General features: G+C 42.9%; 1 protein-coding gene across 2 annotated transcripts in view; it reads left to right on the forward strand.

Moving 5' to 3' along the window:
- The window catches only part of UBR1 (ubiquitin protein ligase E3 component n-recognin 1), a 134,964-nt gene that overhangs the window by 41,975 nt on the left and 73,593 nt on the right, over positions 1-19,396 (forward strand). For both annotated transcript variants that reach the window (XM_054025640.1, XM_054025639.1), the window contains exons 16-24: positions 1,414-1,475; positions 4,459-4,569; positions 6,887-6,952; positions 7,608-7,709; positions 8,594-8,657; positions 13,456-13,580; positions 14,893-14,945; positions 16,295-16,397; positions 18,733-18,781. In XM_054025640.1, the coding sequence (XP_053881615.1) occupies positions 1,414-1,475; positions 4,459-4,569; positions 6,887-6,952; positions 7,608-7,709; positions 8,594-8,657; positions 13,456-13,580; positions 14,893-14,945; positions 16,295-16,397; positions 18,733-18,781 (735 nt within the window). The remainder of the gene's footprint in view (positions 1-1,413; positions 1,476-4,458; positions 4,570-6,886; positions 6,953-7,607; positions 7,710-8,593; positions 8,658-13,455; positions 13,581-14,892; positions 14,946-16,294; positions 16,398-18,732; positions 18,782-19,396) is intronic.

The raw sequence follows: 19,396 nt of genomic DNA on the forward strand, positions 1-19,396 counted from the left end.
TATAGTTTAAATGTGGAAAAGTAGTCTAAAATTTGTCAAAATAGCCATTGCTTTGTACTGGGTTTAAACGTTAAATGTGGTTTCTCTGGAAATTATTGTTACCCAAGTTAGTGTTTTTATAGCATCAGAGTAAGTATATTGAATAAATCATGTGACTATAGTATATTTTTAGGAGGGGGAAATCTCACTACATTGGAAATGATTTTCAAATTTTACTGTACTTTAAAAACAGATTTGAACTTTTTCAGAGGCAATGCTCTGGTCCCCTCCACCCTGAGTTTCAAATTGCAGAGTGAGTGCAACTTGCTTATCACCTGTGGCAGTGTTTCCCAAACTTGGGACTCCGCTTGTGTAGGGAAAGCCCCTGGTGGGCCGGGCCAGTTTGTTTACCTGCCGCATCCGCAGGTTCGGCCGATTGCGGCCCCCAGTGGCCATGGTTTGCTGCTCCAGGCCAATGGGAGCTGCTGGAAGCGGTGCGGGCTGAGGGATGTACTGGCCGCCACGTCCAGCAGCTCCCATTTTCCTGGAGCAGCGAACCGCAGCCACTGGGGGCCACGATCGGCTGAACCTGCAGACGCGGCAGGTAAACAAACTGGTCATGGTAGTCAGGAAGTCTTGGGATAACTCAGAATAATCATAATCTATGTGGATTGCAAAATTCCTGGGCACTGTTGGCTTTGATGATTTCACGTTCCCATAAGTCAAGAGGAACTTCTTCAACTCATATAGGGACTTTGTGGGGCAGCAGGGCAATCTAAGCACCAACCATTTGTACTGTCTTAACTTTATCACAGGATTTACAAGCCAAATAGATTTACCCTATCAGACTTAGTTTTGAGGGAAGATTCTTCCTATATTTAGGTTGCATGCAAACAGCAGAGCTACACATCCTTTTGACCATCACCACCATTTAGCTCTATGCTGCAGAGTGCCTAGCTGAAGAGAAGGAGAAAGAGTTCAGCAGTGTCAACCACTGCCCTATATCTTACTACCATCAACATCTCTTCTTCTCCCCTCACCCCCAAAAAGAGACACACCATTTTTCATGCCAGTCCAGATTTTCAGGTTGAACATGAAGGACCTATGCAGCGAGTAGCTATTGCTTTCCCTAAAGTCCAAATAAAACCAGATGCTGTTCCTAAACTGTATTTCTTGTCACTGCACTGGCCATGAAGGCAACTTGTATCAGATCTTGTAATCTTTAGTGAGAATGCTCCCTTGATTACATAATACCACAGATTGTCACTTAAGCAAGAAATCGTAAGTTTGTAAATACTATTTAGCAAACTCTGCTTATAGCTTGTCAGGTTTGTCTCAGATTTGCAACACTTTGGTCTAGCATTTATAATCTGATTGAAAAGCTAATTGGGTTGCCTTTGATTTATTGTGACTTTTCTCTTCTTTGTTCTATAGGCCTACATGTACGATTAAGCAAGACTGGAGCAATCTCAAGACTGCAGGAGTTTGTGCCTTTTGTAAGTGTCTGCTTCAGATGGTAACTGAGCTTGGCTTTTATTGCTGAATTACTTTCTGGTGAGCATCTTAATAGTGAGGGAAGAGAAAAGATGGTTAAACACTATTTCTAATAGTTTTCTAGAGAAAATTGTGCAGAAAAAGAAATGGTTGGTTTGGTTTCTTTGTAAAAACCAGAGAGCTCCCCTGGAATCCTCTGCACTAAATCAACATTATAGGAAGGAAAGGACATACAACCTTACTTTAGAGGCATTACTAATGTTCAAGAGAGAGTGCTAAATCCTCTGTGGTTAACTTATTCCCTGAAAAATAATAGTATCCCACCTGTCAACTGTTCTGTCTGTACCAGCTTAAAATTCCTAGATGACATTTGATCCCAGGTTTTCTGTGTAGCATTACAATGTGCTGCTGTTTTGACTCAGAGTTCAAACTGTTCTCTTTCTCAAGAGATATCTGTTATATGTTTTGAACAAGTACTGCTTTTCCCTCAGTGTTCTTATTTTTGTACCCCTAGAGATTCAATGCCTAGTAAAATCCTTCCACTGTAGCGGGATCAATGGTACTACACTATTTTCTATTGTGCCAATTGCTGTAGTAACTAATTTTTCTTCTTCTTCAAGTATGTCCCTGGGGTGCTTCACTTCAGGCTGCATCTTTGGAGATTTTTGATAGTAGTCATGTGTCCCATACATCCTTGTGCCCTGCACCAAGGCTATATAGGGCTGCGTGGTTGAACTAACCCCAGTTCCTTCTCAACTGCTTCTGCCTGAGACACAGCATTAGGTGCCTTTCTATCTGAAAATACACTGTCTCCGCACCCACCCCGTTCTGGCCAAGCGCACACAGAAGTCAAACATGGAGCTGAGCTGGGATTCACCCAGTTATGCCTTGTTAACGAAGTCCATGAAATCGATAACACCATCCAGAGCCTTTTGGCAAACGTTGAAGGATGCAGAGGACACCTTGCAGATGTTTGGGGGGAGGGATAGCTCAGTGGTTTGAGCATTGGCCGGCTAAACTCAGGGTTGTGAGTTCAATCCTTGAGGGGGTCATTTAGGGATCTGGGGCAAAAATCTGTCTGGGGATTGGTCCTGCTCTGAGCAGAGGGTTGAACTAGATGACCTCCTGAGGTCCCTTCCAACCCTGATATTCTATGATTCTGTGTTGGTCCGCAGCAAATCTAACCTGGAGCATGACCTGGCTGTCAAAGCCAACTCTCTGTTCATTGATCAGGAGAAACATCTGAGAATGCAGAAGACCTTCCCCGATACTCTTAGGCTGGTGGGGTGCATGTAGGCCAATATAGCCCTAAAGATGGTTCTGCACTGATTAATGAAATCATTTGTGGGGGAGGTTTCCTCGGTTGCATGCAGTGTTTTAATAATATGTGATTTATATTTTCACTTATTAAAGGATTTACTAAATAGGAATAAAATTCTGTCTCTCTCTCGCTCTCGGTCTCAATCATTTCCCCCCTTATAGGATGGGGGAGGGGTTGGGCTTTTTCCTCAGATCACTTTTGCTCTCCAGGCTTCAAATGGTGCCTCACTTGCTGGGAAGCTATCCTGGTCAGTGATGGGCATTTCCAGTGTATCCACTGCCTGGGGGAGTTGCATATTCCTCAAAAATGCTCTAGCTGTTCTGCTTTTAAGGGTAGGGTCGAAGAGAAATCATGAGATAAGGCTCAGACTCTTCATGATGGAGCATTTTCTCCACCCAGCTTCAGACCTAGGCCAGGACAAACCCCCTGACATCAGCCTGGGAGTGAACACAGTGCCCCTTTGATTTTGGCATGTTCACCTGGATCTACTTGAGGTAAATCCTCGGGGAAGACCCATAAAAAGGTGACCATTCTCCTCAGAAGGAGTCTACTTAAAAGAAGTCTTGGTGTCCTGCAACTAAACAACTGGGTACTGTTGAGTCTCCAGGTACTATCAGTATTAACCTCACGTGAGTGGCTCCAGGCTCTCCTAAGAACAGAGGCACCAAACATGCTTTCGTACCAAGACTGTCTATACTGCAGAACCAGAGCTCAAGAGTTTAAGCACTCCTTTTCTAAGAAGGTGGTACCTATAACTCCTTCGGTAATGTCTGTACCTACATCATTCTCCAGTTCATTCTCGGTACCAGGTAAATGCCATGCCTCTCATACAATCTCGGTGCCTTCTAAGACATCCTCATCGGTATTGACTACATCTACTAGGAGAGACCTATTGGAACAGCTTATATCTGCAGTGGTCATGCAGAGAGCATCTTGGTTTCAGCTTTAAGAATTTCCAAGGGAGGCCCAAAACACTGTTGAATATGGTGGAGATGCTTTGTCAAAGAAGAGAGACTTGCATTGTGCCCTGAAATTTTTACATTCTGGATTAGTTTGATCTCCTGTGTTCATTCACTCCACAGCTGAATTCCAACAACTGCAAATGTTTTACTTACAGCTCTTAGTGTTTCCTGGAACAATTTTAAAAGGTCTGCCTCAGAGTTACTTTCCTATTTGTGTTATCTTTCCTACTAGTAAGAGAAGGATTCCTTACAGTGGCTGCTTTGGGGCTGATGTTTGGATTACATAGGTGAATTGATTAGTCAGTTCACTCTACAGAACAGCAGTTGTCTCAATGTAACATGGGCACTGATACTAGAGAGATACTGCAGAGCCCCTGCACCCATGTGAAGTCCATTTGAACTCACTGAGGCTCCACATAACCACCTACCTGGTTCAGTTTGCTTGATCAGGGCTATGGTGAGCACCAGAGTAGAAAATAAATTATGATGGGATCAGAAGGCTTTAAAGGGGGATGCCAAAAGGAAAACTGAGTTCAAAATATCCCTCTGTCCTAAGAAGTACTATTTTCTTTTGTGTCCAGTTTAGGTCTTTTGTATTATCTTGTAATCACTGATTTTTATTTTTTTTTATTTGTCAAGATTTCTACTATATTAAATCTATTGACAGTTTTAACTACTTTGATTTTTTTTTTTTTTTTTAAGGAACAATTCCAAGTGGAGCTGCTAGTGGAATACCCTTTGCGCTGTCTAGTGTTGGTTGCTCAGGTTGCTGCAGAGATGTGGAGAAGGAATGGGCTCTCCCTAATAAGTCAGGTACTCTCTGTAGTATGTATTCGTGATTGTGTCCTGTTAGTTTATGCCAACATTTCCCATTGGTACTAAGGATGGCTGATCCACCTGATGCAGAAGAAGCTCATGTGGTAAGCCTGCATAACATAAGTATAAATTATTTCTGGGGGAATTGTGTGCCACTGCATGTGCGCAGAATTCACATCCCCTGCAGATTTCTTTGCTTCCCTGCAGAAAAATGACACACTGACAGGGAAGCAAAGGGAAGCTGCAAGAGCTGTCATGCACCACTCCCTAGCTGTGCAGATACATTGTTTCAGACACCCAGAGCAGCCGGTGGAGAGGTAAATCACCACAGGGCTTGGGACACCCCAGCCAGTGGCTCCTACCCTGAGCCGGGATCAGCTGCTAGTCCCAGCTGGACTGGAGACAGGAGAGGACGGGACTTTCTCTTCCCCTGGAAGGAGTGGCTGGGGCTGTGTCAGACCCACCCCCAGAAACCTCCTCCAGGAAGCTCAGCATCCTCCCCTGCTTCTTCCCTCCATAGTTCCTCAGCTGCGGGAGGAGGGTGACTGTACGGGGAGCTGCTCACCCATCCACCCAACCCCCATGCATCCGGACCTTCCATACCCAGACACCCCCACCAAGCCTCACCCTGTACACCCAGAACCCCCCTAGTCCTCCATACCCAAACCCCATCCCGTTGAACCTCAGCCCTTGCATCTGGAGTCTCCTGCATCCAGATGCCATGCCTCCGGACCCCCACTCCTGCACCCAAACTACCCCCAACTGAGCTCCCTGCACTCAAACCCTCACCCTGATGAGCCCCATCTCCCTGCACCACACTGAACCCCCACATCCATACCCCCACACCACTGACCCCCAACTAGCTGCATCCAGACCCCCACCAAGCCCCACTGCCCCAGCACCCAGGCCCCCCTGCTGAGAACCCCACACCCAGATCCCTCCACTGAGTCCCAGCCACCTAGAAACCCCTGTAGAGTCTAATTGCCACTGCACCTGGAACCCCCCCCAGTGAGCCTCTGTGCATCCAGATCCCTCCACACCCGGACCCCCCACTGAGCTGCCTGCACCCAGATTGTCCCACACAGAATCCTCTCACCCCACACCTGGATTCCCCCCCATAGTGATCCCCCTCCACACTTGGATCCTGCCTGGTTGAGCCTGCTTGCCCCACATCTGGTGCACCTGGCACAGAGGGGCAGGGCCTCAGGGAGTTTGGGAGCAGGTCCAGGCCTTGTGCTGTGTCAGGGTTGGGATGCAGCCTCGCCACTGAGTCTGTGTCCCAGGGGTGGGAAGGCAGCATGGTGATCTCCCACCTTTGTGCAGCCAGTGGCCTGTGCTCCCCACTGCCATGCTGGAGCTTCTACATTTATTTATTGACAAATAAAACTTGATTTTTTTTATTGCAGAATTTTAATTTTTGTCACAGAATTTTTAGTCACAGAATGCCCTCAGGTGTAATAAATGTAAATACCAGGGTATTACTTAGGCCTTGGCTACACTTACCAGGTAGTTCGACGGCTGGAAATCGAAGTTCTGGGTTCGACTTATCGCGTCTAGTCTGGACGCGATAAGTCGAACCCGGAAGTGCTCGCCGTCGACTGCGGTACTCCAGCTCGGCGAGAGGAGTACCGCGGAGTCGACGGGGGAGCCTGCCTGCCGCGTGTGGACCAAGGTAAGTTCGAACTAAGGTACTTCGACTTCAGCTACGTTATTCACGTAGCTGAAGTTGCGTACCTTAGTTCGAATTGGGGGGGGTAGTGTAGACCAAGCCTTAGCCTAGAGTTATCATTGTGTGAAAAAATGTAAAATGAAGATCTGCAAGTCCCAAAGGACTCTTAATGGGGTACCTCTTAATTATCAATAACAAGCACTTCTGTAGTGCGTTGTATTTTGTAGATGCCATGGAAAACTAAAGGCAAAATTCTGCCCTTTAGATACATGGATATAATCTCCTTTTGTTTCAGTGTGAAATAAGAATGCTCCACAGCTTTGGAGAACCTGGGATGTTGTTTAACTGGTGAGGAGTAAGTGGTTAATAGCTGAAGATGTTACATTTACCTTATTTTCCCTATTTAGTGGGTGCATGTTAATCTAAGACTATGAATTGAAATGAGAGGTGCAGTATATGTGTAATCTAATGGATTGTACAAAGACTTGAAAGCCACAGTATCCCAGTGTAGGCTCACTTTAAACTTCTGGGAACAAATGTTTGAAGCTTTTTTTTTTGTGAAAATAGAATGTGCAGGAAATATAAAGGAATTTTTTAGATGACTGTTTTTTCTCTAGTGAAACTTTGTATTATTTATTTACACAGGTGTTCTATTACCAGGATGTTAAATGTAGAGAAGAGATGTATGATAAAGACATCATCATGCTGCAGGTAGAAACCTTTTAAATTACTGCCGACACAAAGTACTTCCCAGTTCCTTGTCTCATTCATCAAATTTTGTGTGGTTTTGCTTTTAATTTTAATTAGTGCTATGTAGCAACACAAATTATAATAAGCTTCCCTATATCTGGATAGTACCGATTGCACAAATGACCCAACCGTACGTTGCAAGTCATACGATGTAGAAATTCTTCTCTACTTTTTATTGTCATTTCTTGTATGCTCTGCCCCACTTTCCCCATCTCATGTTTGAACCAAACACAGATCCTCTACCTTGCCTAGTAGTTGAAAGCAATATACTTATGAGTGACTTACAAAGATGGCCAGATAGGATATTTAAGTTAGTTCTTTAGTTCTGTTTTTGGGTGTGGTTTTAATGTCTGTTAACCCTTGAAAGGGAGCTAAGACTTCCAAAAATATCAAGAAGCTATGCATTGATTTTTCAACTGAAACACTTTATAACATTAATTTGTGTAGCCCATAATTTTGTGCTTTAAATCTTGAACTGCTTTCACTGTGTACTTAGCTCTGAATTTGTTAGCTTTATTTCCTATTTAAAATTGATGTTGAAAGAGGGATATTTTTCATACTTGAATGAAGAAATTTGATGCTAACTAAAGCTGTTGGGATGTGGGGTATCTGGCAGATTGGTGCATCGTTTATGGATCCAAACCTTTTCCTGTTGCTGATACTACAGAGGTATGAGCTTGTCAATGCCTTCAAGAAGATCATGCCCACCAAAGACCAGGTAAACAGCAAGGAACTATTCATGAATTCTCCTCTTTCCAGGTTATAGAACATCAGCAAGGAAACTAACTCCAGCTGTTTCACTGCAATCATAAGACCATGCCAAAAATAGTAACATACGTTACAAGTGATCCAATGGTTAGCTAAGTGATTTTTTTTTTCCTCTGTAGTAGAAAGTTTCTTGTTCTCAGTGTAAAACAAATAGGTTTTGCTGTCTTCAGTGTCTCTGTCCAAATTGTTTGCTAGTTACCGTGCAATTCAAATAATGTTAATACTGGAATGGCATGTGATTTTATCAAAGAAAAGCAATGCGTCTTTCTCATCTAATTCTCTCCACATTCTGTGTTAATATCATGTTTCAGGATGTTTTTGGTTTGCATCCTTTATCCTCTGTGTGCATTAAGTAGGATTACTGTTTGTATACAGAGCAGGTCTCTCTACCAGTACTGTTGTCTGATAAAAATCAGGAAACTTTTCCCGCTCAACACATCTGTGTCTTTTAAGGCATATTCATGTATCTTTTTATTCTGAATGCAGTTTTCCTGGTTTCTCCTGTCAATTCTTCAGGGTATGTAGGGTTTTCACCTACCTCTTCATTCAGGACACAATTTTCCCAGTTATATCCCTTCCTACTATGTTAATTTTGCATTTTATTCACAGAACAATACCCACAGATGATCGTCAAGGCAGTCTCTCCAGATTGTAATGCTTCAGGTTGGAGGGTGGTTTTTCTATTAAAACAGTAAATTGGTCTCAGCTCAAATGTTCACAATGTCATCTATGGAAACCCTTAAGTTAACTTCAAGCCTGGGTTTCCCATTTAACTGCATTATTCCCTGACCCAGCAACTTTTTTTGTTTTAAATTTTTTTTTTTAAACCTATAGGATTTGACCAAGCAATGTAATATATTAATAGAAGAAATGCTGCAGGTTCTCATCTATGTTGTGGGTAAGAAACTCTGTTTACAGTAAAAATGAGATCTGATTTTTGTGGTTTGGGATTTCTTTTGCTTTTTGGATTGGCTGTAATTTAGCTTCTTTTCTCTCTGTAGGGCAGTAGTTAAAAAGTTATGGATATTTGCTGCTGGAAAGGACAGACTTGATGGATGACCTTTTCCATTAGACAATTCTCTGTATTTTAATTTAGACAGTTGGGGTTGACACTGGCTAACTCTTAAGTAGTTGGTTCTATGACACACAAACATGACATCTGAAACTAATGTGTCTTGTATACAGTATAGGCTGTTAGATAATTCCACAATTTGTTATTCAGGTATAATATAAAGAGAAGAACCTATTCCTTAACTTTATGCCTGATATCCGTTATCCTGATGTGATGATGTAACTAACTAAATATTTCTAAAGTTATATACGTTGCTGTACCATATAGGTGACAATACTTGAGAAAGCAAAGCAAATCCCTATACCTCACCAAAGAAACTTTATTATAATAAAACAGTAATAACCCTGAAGATTTGGGTTTGTGATGACCGGGAGATAGGGTTTCCCAATTTCGGCTGGATGTATTCCTGGAGGTTTCAGCACATGACATAATCTTTAATTAAAGATTAATCTTTAATTCCTGGAGACTCCAGGACAATGCTGGAGGGATGGCAACCCTACCGGGAGAACCACATGGTGAATTACCTGCTAGGTGCAAAGATTGCGGACCTCTCAAGAAATCTAGAAAGACTTGTGTAGTGCTGGGGAGGAGCTGGTGGTTGTGATACATGTAGGTATCAATACTTAGGGAAGGTAGGAGAGAGATTCTGGAGGCCAAATGTTAGGCAAGAGATGAGAGTCCAGAACCTCCATGGTAGCATTCTCCAAAATGCTTCCAGTTCCACATGCAGGGCCAGTTAGACAGGCAGAACATTCAATGCATGTATGAGATGATGGTGTTGGGAGGAGGGATTTAGGTTTATTAGGAACTGAGGAACCATTTGGGAGATGAGAGAGGCTACAAAAACAGAAAATCCAGTAATAATATGGGACTTCAACTGTTGCCATATTGATTGAGTATATGTCACCTCCAGATGGGATGCAGAGATAAAATGTAACACCATTTAAAAAAAAAAAAAGTCTCCATTCAAGAAAGAGATCTTGGTGTCATTGTGGATAGTTCTTTTAATGATCAGCAGTGGTCAAAAAGGCTAACAGTATGTAAGAAATTATTAGGAAAGGGATTGATGATAATAAAAAAATAAATAAATCCATGGTTAAGCCACACCTGTTTGCAGTTCGGATCTCCCTATATCCGAAAATATATTCGAATTGGAAAAAGCACAGAGAAGGGCAACAAAAAATGATTAGGTGTATGGAACAGCTTCCCTATGAGGAGAGAGTAAAAAGAGTGGATCTGTTTATCTTAGAAAAGAGGTGACTGAAGGAGGATACAACAGTTCAATTAAAATCATGAGTTGTGTGGAAAAAACAAATAGGGAAGTGTTATTTTCCCCTTCACTTAATACAAGAACCAGGGGTCACCCAATGAAATTAATAGGCAGCAGGTATAAAACAAACAGAAGGAAGTACGTCTTCACACAACACAAAGTCAACCTCTGCAACTTGTTGTCAGTGGAATGTTGTGAAGGCCAAAAGTATAACGGGGTTCAAAAAAGCATTAGATAAGTTCATGGAGGATAGATTCCATCAGTGGCTCAATAATTGTCCTGTACTGTTCATTTCCTCTGAAGCCACTGACTCTGACCACTGTAGAAAGGCAAGATACTGGGCTAGAAGGACCACTGGTCTGAACCAGTATGGAGTTCTTATGGGCAGCAAAAAAAAAAATTTGACAGATTTTTTTTTTTTTTTTTTTTAAACTTTCTCCCTTTTGCCCTCAAATATCGTTCGGGGAATAGTTTCACAAATTTTGTCCTATGAAATATCTGTACAGGAGTATAGTTCTTCTTTGACTGATTGCATCTGTCCATTCCACTTCAGGTGTGCGCACACCCAGTGCACTAGCGTCAGAAATTTTTCCCTCCAATGTACCCATCAGTATCTTTTCTCATGCTGCTGTGCAATGGTATAAAGGGTGGAACCAACCTATCTCAGTTCTATTTATCGCCTGTAATGATTGTCGGAATGTTTTATCTTGCTGTTGTAGGTGTTTCCCTTTTTCTTAGTGTTTTATTGTTTAATAGTTGTTTTATAGTCTTAGTTCAGGGGTCCCCAATGCGGTGCCCGCGGGTGCGATGGTGCTTCCATGTGCGCCCGCCTACTGGCCACCGGAGAAGCAGCCGCCAAAATGCCGCCGTGAAGTGGCAACGTCAAGAGGCACTGCTGCTGAATTTCGGCGGCATTTCAGCGGCGACGCCTCTTGACGTTGCGCTTCACGGCGGCATTTTGGCAGGTGCTTGTCCGGCGGCCCCGGTCCCCGGTGGGTAGTCGTCCAGCGCCTGCCCACGAAAAGGTCTTAGTTTATAGTCTTAGTTTAATTTTCTACTATTAGGTTTCCTTTTTTACTAGTTTACTTAGTATAACTAGTTCCCGCTAGATTGGGTTCTGATGCCCAGGGCTAGGGCATGCCTCAGTCCCCAGATTTCAAACTTTGCGATGCATGCAAGAACCCAGTGCCAGTCAGTGACCACACTATGGGTGCCTGAAGTGCCTAGGAGAAGCTCACATTAGAGACAGGTACCAAATCTGCAGGGACTTTAAGCCAGAACTAAAAAAAAACAAAACAGGGAGATCAAACTAAGCATCTTAGGGTGACAGCTTTGTTCCCACCCTTGGAGTCTTCCTGCTCAGGGTGGGCACCAAGTGCCTCTGCTTTGGTCAGGAGCACTCCCACTGCGATGGGAGAGTCTCAGCGCCAATCTCCTTCTCCAGTACCTAAGAAGCAGCACTGGAGATCTGTCATCCCAGGTGAGCAAGGTCCACATCCAGTGATCAAACTGGGAAGAAGGGGAGAATAGTATCTGCACCAAAGAGTGCTTCAGCACCAAGCGCACTCTACCCTCAGCAGCAAGAGAGTCTCCTGATGCCATCAACACCCAAGGCATATGCCACGGCACACAATCTTCTGAGTCTCTTGGTGCTGGTTTCTCTGGGAGTCTAGCAGACATCTTTACCATTACTGATGGACAATGTCACGGATTTGCTGGTTACTAGTGTTCAGTACCCAATACCATGGGTACCCTGTGGACACTCTGGTACCCCCTCATACGCAACCCGGCTATGATTTCCCCAATGCTGTCCTCTAAGGACTCCTGGCACCACTCTGGCATCAAGAGACGCCTCTCTTCCCTGGCTAGATAAGTTAGAAGTGGGATCTTGCATGTCATGGCTGCGTCACATAGGCCTTCAGTCTCCTCTGAGAAGTTTTCACCTTTTGGTATCCAGCAGAGTCTCCCTGTTGGCTGGCTAGTAGGGAGCCATGATTGGGAAGAAATTGGGCTCCAGTGCCATATCAGTGGCTGTATTGGAACTCATGGATTTTCCTGCTGTCTCCAAATCCTCTCCATACCCTTCCCCCTCTACATTCTCCAGTAGACATTGTGAACCTGCATGGCAAGAACTACAGGAAGCCACTCCCAGTGCCAAGCCGAGTACTGAACATGGGGAACCTGCCTCAGTGAATCTCCATTTGGAGGGACTAGGCAAATCTCCACCTCAACTAGTGTTGGATTCCTCCTCCTCATTGTCCGAGTAGTATCTGGGGTTTCCTCACCTGCGCCAGACAATTATTGGGCCCACCAGGACCTCTTACAGAGGGTGGCTTCCTTGCTAAATATTCAAGTGGAAATAATTCACAAGAGTTTATGCAGATTGGTTAATATCTTGGGATCTTGAGAAGTGCTCCCAATAAAGGAAGCTGTTCTGGAACCCAGTGCAGTGTATTATGGCAACCACCATCTTCCCTGCCTCCTAAAGCGCTGAGTGGAGGTATCCTGTCCCCTTCCAGGGGTTTAAACAGTCACCCCCTTCCCCTCCCCCCTGTGAGGGAGGCAAACCCACAGTAAGACGAGGGCTGCTCTCTCAGTTGCCAGATTCACCCCTCCAACAGAGCCTGCAGTGACTCATCACTAAGGCTGTCTACACTACCGTGTTAAGTCGACCTACGCTACGCAACTCCAGCTACGTGAATAACATAGCTGGCGTCGACGTACCTTAGGTCGAATTACCACTAGGGGTCGACGGGAGAAACTCTCCCATCAACTTACCTCACTTGTCTTGTCGGGGGTAGAGTACCAGGGTCGACTGGAGAGCGATCTGCTGTCGATTTGGCGGATCTTCACTAGACCCGCTAAGTTGACTGCCGGAGGATCGATCTCAGACCACTGATCCCGGCTGTAGTGTAGACCTGCTGCAGCAACTCAGCTTCACTAACTCATCCCATAAGCAGAGCCTGCAGTGACTCAGCCCTCAGGTATGCTGAAGTAGCTTATCCCTGAGCAAAGCCTGGGTCAGATGACCTCCAGGCACAGGTATAGGCTGCTACCCCGAATGGCGCAGTCCCACAGTTTGGGGACCATTGGGTTAGAGTGTGACTCCACCTTTTTGTAACACTGTGTAACAGTAGGAGGCAGCAGAGAGGGCATGCACTGACCTGATGTACAGCTGAGGGACGCTAGTGCACTGGGCATGCACGCATCTGAAGTGGTGTGGACATGTGCAACACATTTTGAAGAAGAACAATAACAGAGCAGGTTAGTAACTGTTTTTCTGTATGAGTGAATCAGAAGTGTATTTTTAACCTTCTTGTTTTCCTTTTTTCTCCTTTTATGGCTTCCTGGTAGGGGAAAGATACGTGCCTGGAGTGAGTAGTGTGACAAAAGAAGAAATTACTATGAGAGAAATTATTCATCTGCTCTGCATTGACCCAATGGCTCACAGTGCTATTGCCAAATCTTTGCCTGAGAATGTGAGTCTATTTTTTTTTTTTTTTTGCTTCCTTCCCTCTTCTACTCCCTGCTTCTTTAGTGTTTTACTTTTTCTTTTGATGGAAACCACAGATTTTGGATTTAGAGTTACAGTGAAGTATGACTACATTTTGGTAAGATGAGTGTTTTTCCCCCCTTGTTAAAGATAAATGCATGGTGCTCTTCAAGAGAAATTTAACAACTGTCCACAGTTAGTTGTGTGTCTGTGTCCTTCAGACTGGCAGCCTGCCTCCAAGAACATCCTAGAACCAGTCATTGTCCTAGTACAAATATACACATTCATAGTATGGTTCTAATCTGAAAAAATACTGTAGAAGGATTGCATTTTGGTACTCAGGGAGCAGGAGTTTTGAGTTTATTCTGAGTCATAGTTACTAACTAAATGACAAATATTTTTTTAAATTATTTCTTCTGTTGGACCTGCAGAGCTAGTGCAGCTGAAAGAGAGGGAGCTGAACTCTATTCCATCTTATGCATCAACAGTATTATTTACTAAATTCTAATCCGTTACCATTGTGCAAATCTATTTGAAAACAATTGCACAGGTGTAGTTGAAAGTATAGTTTTGTCCTGCTGAAAAATTTACTTCTGATAAAGAACAAGATGGAAAGAATTCATTTTAACTGTCATAGCCCAGACTGATTTTTATAGGGCTGGCAGTTAGGAGGAAAAACTCTCATTTTGCTTTCAAACTGAGTATATTATGGAAATTATTGTAAACCCCAAACATAGATTCCACGGATGCCATTTTTAGAGACTAACCTTTCAGAATTAAAAACTGTGTGGCCTGCCCTCGCTTAATAGTAAGGTGAAAAATTGCTCTTTGGATGGGGCACAACTCTGATAAAAGTAATGTCTGAAGGTAGTTCAGTGAGCAAAGGAGTCTTGATGTTCTGTCTTGGACATCCTTCTACATTTCCCATTCCAGGGGTGGGAGTACTTATTATTTTACTCATCACCAAATTTGTAATTTGAATATCTCAATTTTGGATGAGCATTGACAAAATACATTAGTCCATAGGTTAAATATGGAATTGATCTGGATGGCTCTTCATACTTACCATGCAAACTGTCTGTGGGTTTTTGTTGCAGTAATAATGGTGTATTTCACAAGTGATCGATTTGAGGTGATTTTATTAGAGTAGATACAGGCTGGTATAGATTCTGATACTGATAGGTTAGTCTTGCATGTTGTGAACTGTCATATTTTAGTCCTAATATTCTAGACTGTAACCTAATACTGTAGTATATATGTGTATGTAAAAATATGCTCTGTGTTAAATGTTTTAACAGGAAAACAATGAAACTGGCTTGGAGAAAGTAATAAACAAAGTGGCTGTATTCAAGTAAGCTCTTAATACTACTTTATAGATAACATTCAGGTGAAGGGATGAGAGCTCTAAGGATTCATTTACACTGCAATAAAAAAAATCCACGGCACTGAGTCTCAGAACCTGGGTCAATTGACTTGGGTTTGTGAGGCTTATGCTGCCGAGCTAAAATTTGCAGGGTAGACACTCGGGCTGGAACCCAGGCTCCGAGACCCACCCCATTCACAGGGTTTCAGAGCCTGGGCTCTGGCCTGAGTCCGAACGTCTGCTCTGCAGTTTTTAGCCCCATGAGCCTGAGTCAGCTGACCTGAGCCAGCTGCGACCATGCTGCTTGTCTTTTATTGCAGTCTAGATGTACCCTAATTAGACTGTTGGTCATGCTACACAAACTCCTCTCCTGTTTTGTAAGCTTGAAATCCTTTTCTATACACAAATGAAAACAAATATAAGTGTAAAATAGGGATATGGAAGGCCTGAGGGTTTTTTTCAAATTCAGTTTGAGAACTCTTGGAACTCCTGGAGTCCCCCATACTAATGGAGGAGATTTTTAAAAGCTCACTTTCTTTTGTGGTAGCTGGCCACCATACCGCTACCTGCCCTTTTTACCTTTTGAAAAACTCCCCTAATGTTTGGTTTAGACTGCTCTTTACTTGTTTACTTTTCTGCCAGAAAACTGTTGGCTACCACCTGTAGGTAGAAAAGATCCTTTTCATAGTTAACCAAGGAAACCATCGATTATGGTACTTTGACATCTGAATTGATTTTGATCAGTTATGATTCTGTCCAAAAAAACAACAACCACACAACAAAAACTTCCAATTCAATTGCTGTAGTCTCCCTTATTCTGAATTGCTTGTGGCTTGCTCTGTTTACATTTAACCAAAGGGAACCATAGTTATGTCCAGAATTTTTGTTTTGAGGGTAGGATGGGGGTTAAAAGAAGAGACCTTTCAGTGTACTTCACTGGGAAGCATATCATTATGTTACTTAGATTAGTGCCTAGCTTGAAAAGGAATTGAAGATTATACAGTGAGGCACAATGCAGGCCAAATGTCTGAAATTCTAGGTAAAAGTTTTAATTAATTCATCTGTTAATAATCTCCTGGTGCCATGTGTCAGAGAGCAATGGGCAGGATCCATAGGAAAGTGTATTGCTGGTAGTTAAAAACTGGTAACTGAATTCTGTTTGTACTTTGTAATGTAATGAAGTTGCCATCCTTGTTTAAATATGCAGAGCCAGGTCCAATTGTGTTCCGTTTCACTCTTAACATTTCCTTAGGAAGTAATTACATTACTTGCTGCTTGGGCTATAAATAAGCACTGAGGATGTGTTGTTAATCCATGTATTGTAAATGTTTTTTTAGGAAACCGGGTGTGTCAGGCCATGGAGTTTATGAATTGAAGGATGAATGCATGAAAGAATTCAATATGTTCTTTTATCACTATACCAAGACCCAGCACAGCAAGGTAGACAATGTGAAGGGCAGAGGAGAGCACACACTTTTGTTCTTTGCTTAAACAAACTTGGTGAACTGAAGGGAGGGATGTAATGGAGTCTCAAGATGTTAGAGTGCTTAATAATATATCTCTGATTTATTTCTTTTAATGTATTCTACTTAATCCTCGAACCATACTCATAGGGAAGCTAGATTTTGGTTTTTTGACAGAGGAGACAGCAAAGATGTTTTTCATGTGACAAAAACTGTTCTTCTGTAATTAAGCTGTAAAAAACTACCATCAGTATTCTAGTAAAACATTCAAATTCACAAACACAACTCTACTACACAAAGATAATCTTGATAATCTCCGCTTCTGTGCAGCACAAGAAAATATCAATGTGGGGTTTTTTGGTGTACGTGTAACTTTTTTAAAAACAAACAAACTGTTTTAATGCAGCTGTGAGTCCAGGACGTTTAGCCTGGGAATTTTGAAAGGCGCCTAAAGCATTTAGGTGCCTGCCTCCCACTGAAAATCAGAGAGAGTTGAGTGCTTAAGTCGCTTGGATCCCTTTGAAAACTCCAGCCTAAATTTTCAGTTTTTTAACAGGTGACAAGCAATGTAGGTTAATAAAAGCATTATCAGATTGCATACTGGAGACAGACTCCATCTAGGGAACAAATTATAGAAAGTGTAGTGAAGACACAATGGGACAGCTCCTCTGCCAGTGTAAATCCATGGAGCTATGATAACTTACACCAGCTAAGGATCTACCCCAGTGCTTTTTAAGAGCAGTACCTATGTGGTTTTCCCCTCTCCACCCACGCATTACAGGTATTTTTTTCTGCTGTTTCTGCTACAAAGTTTGAAATCTCCATTTACTCTCTTCATGTTTAAGTTCAGCTAAACCTTTAGTTGCACACTACAGCTTCCTTTTATGTATGGCAGTAAAAGGAATTAGGTCTCTTTGGGATGCCAGATGTCACACAAGATTGTTAAGCTCTAGTAAAAAATACCTGTTAGAAAAATAAGATGCCAGGTCAAAAAAAGACAAAATACTAGCTCACCCAAACAGGGGAAGAAGCATAATTTGGCCCTAAATAAATGTGCATAGTTCCACAGTGCATTTAAAAGATTTAAAAATATATATATCTTATCTAGTCCAGGTCCAGAGGCCCTCAAAGTATGGGGTGTGCTTCACTAGGGGGGCGTGGAGGACTGTCCGTTGGGCGCAGGGGGGGAGGGAGCGAGCACCATCCAGCCTCTCCCCTCCCCCAGCTCTGCTCTGGTCCCGCCCCCAGCCGCATCCCCAGCTCCTGGCCCTGGCCCTGGCCCCAGCCTCGGCGTGGCTCCGCTCCCAGCCCCGCACAAGCCCCCAGCAGCCATGACTCTGTTCCCGGCTTGGGGCAGAGGCTGGGAGCAAGGCCAGGAGTTGGAGCCACACCTGGCCGCAGGCCCAGCTACCAGCCCTCACCACAGCCTGGCTGTGGTTCTGCCCCAGCCTCGGTCCTGCTCTCAGCCCCATGCCCCAACCTCGGCCCCCTTACCCCGTCCACTTCTCACCCCAGGCTGCAGCCCCACTCCTGGCCCTGGCTCCAGGGGTGGGGAGACATTGCCCGAGGTAAGGGGGGGGGCGTGACCCTCAAAAGTTTGGGGACCACTGGTCTGGGCAAAGTGAAGTAATTGCGTTGGTCATTTATAGTATAATACAAATCAAAGCAGATCTTTACAAATTATTTTTCAATTTTTTTTCTATCTTTTAGGCCTCCCTGGATGAGCAGTATTGTATCGAAGTAAAAAAAAAAAAAAAAAAACTAATATAAATTTGCAAAATATATTAAATATGGTTACCCATAAAGATATTTTATTAGATGGAGAGCGATCTTCACAAGTTTTTTTTCCTTCTTCTTTGAGATGTGCTGATCAAAAGAAATACTATACAGGATCAACACATTTTTTACATTCTTGTAATAGGGGAGAGTTTAAATGCATAGGCTCTTTCCGAAAGAATTGACTTCCTCATAGATGTTCACAAGAGAATATGTTGAATTTGTATTTGTATAAATGGATACGTACTATACACAGAACTTCAAGGGAATAATTGTAGTTTTCCACACACTGTTATAAAATGTACTAAGAAAAGTTAAACTTATCCCTACTGTAGGTTTATTTTAGTGTTTGCACTAGTTTTATTATCCAGGCCCACAACATGTTTTCATATGCTGATGTATTATACAGTGTGGGCGGAGTGTCAAAGTAAATCTCAGTGGATCTTGCTACGTTTGTTAGTCTAGTGTCCCTGATGGTTTCACTGAAGAATCCTTCAGTGCTGTTGGTACAATAACTTAGGCCAACTTTCTTACAGGCTGAACATAGGCAGAAGAAGAGAAGAAAACAAGAAAACAGAGATGAAGGTAAAAGGTTGGACTGGATGATAGACCAAGTGCTATGGTTCAGTACACCAGTCTCCTTTGTGCTTATAAAATAAAAACTTTGGTATGTGGCTCAGGGATTGATAATGGGATATAAATTGTATTGAATCCAGGGTCACAGGTTGGAAATAGACCTATATCTTTATTGACCATAACGTGTTACCACCAGACATCTTTTCGGTGATTTTTTTTTTTTTAAACAGTTTGGGAGGGCTCTCAGTTTAGTTTCTAGTGGACAGATGTCCACAAATTCAACTCACCGTCAAAACAGGCACACTTGTTGGCAATCTAGAGAGACCAAGGAGACTAAAGTAATTTTTCTCCTTTTATAGGTGGTGGTTCTGGGATCGGGTTGGTGGGGTAGTGTAGGGAAGATTGTACTGCTACTGCCAGTGCTGTGCCTGTTCTATGGATGACTTCATTTTAAACTACCATAAATTTGATATCTTTCACAAACAATCAAAACTCTCTTTAAAAGTCACAAACTCCATGTGTCAGAAACTTAGAGATAAGACTGTTTCAGTTGTAACAGAACTATTATCCCCTCTTTCCCTAACCTCCCTTTTTAATTCCACAATCACCATTCAAGTCATGAAC

This window comes from Malaclemys terrapin, chromosome 4, assembly GCF_027887155.1.
Source record: "Malaclemys terrapin pileata isolate rMalTer1 chromosome 4, rMalTer1.hap1, whole genome shotgun sequence".
Classification (NCBI taxonomy): Eukaryota; Metazoa; Chordata; order Testudines; family Emydidae; genus Malaclemys; species Malaclemys terrapin.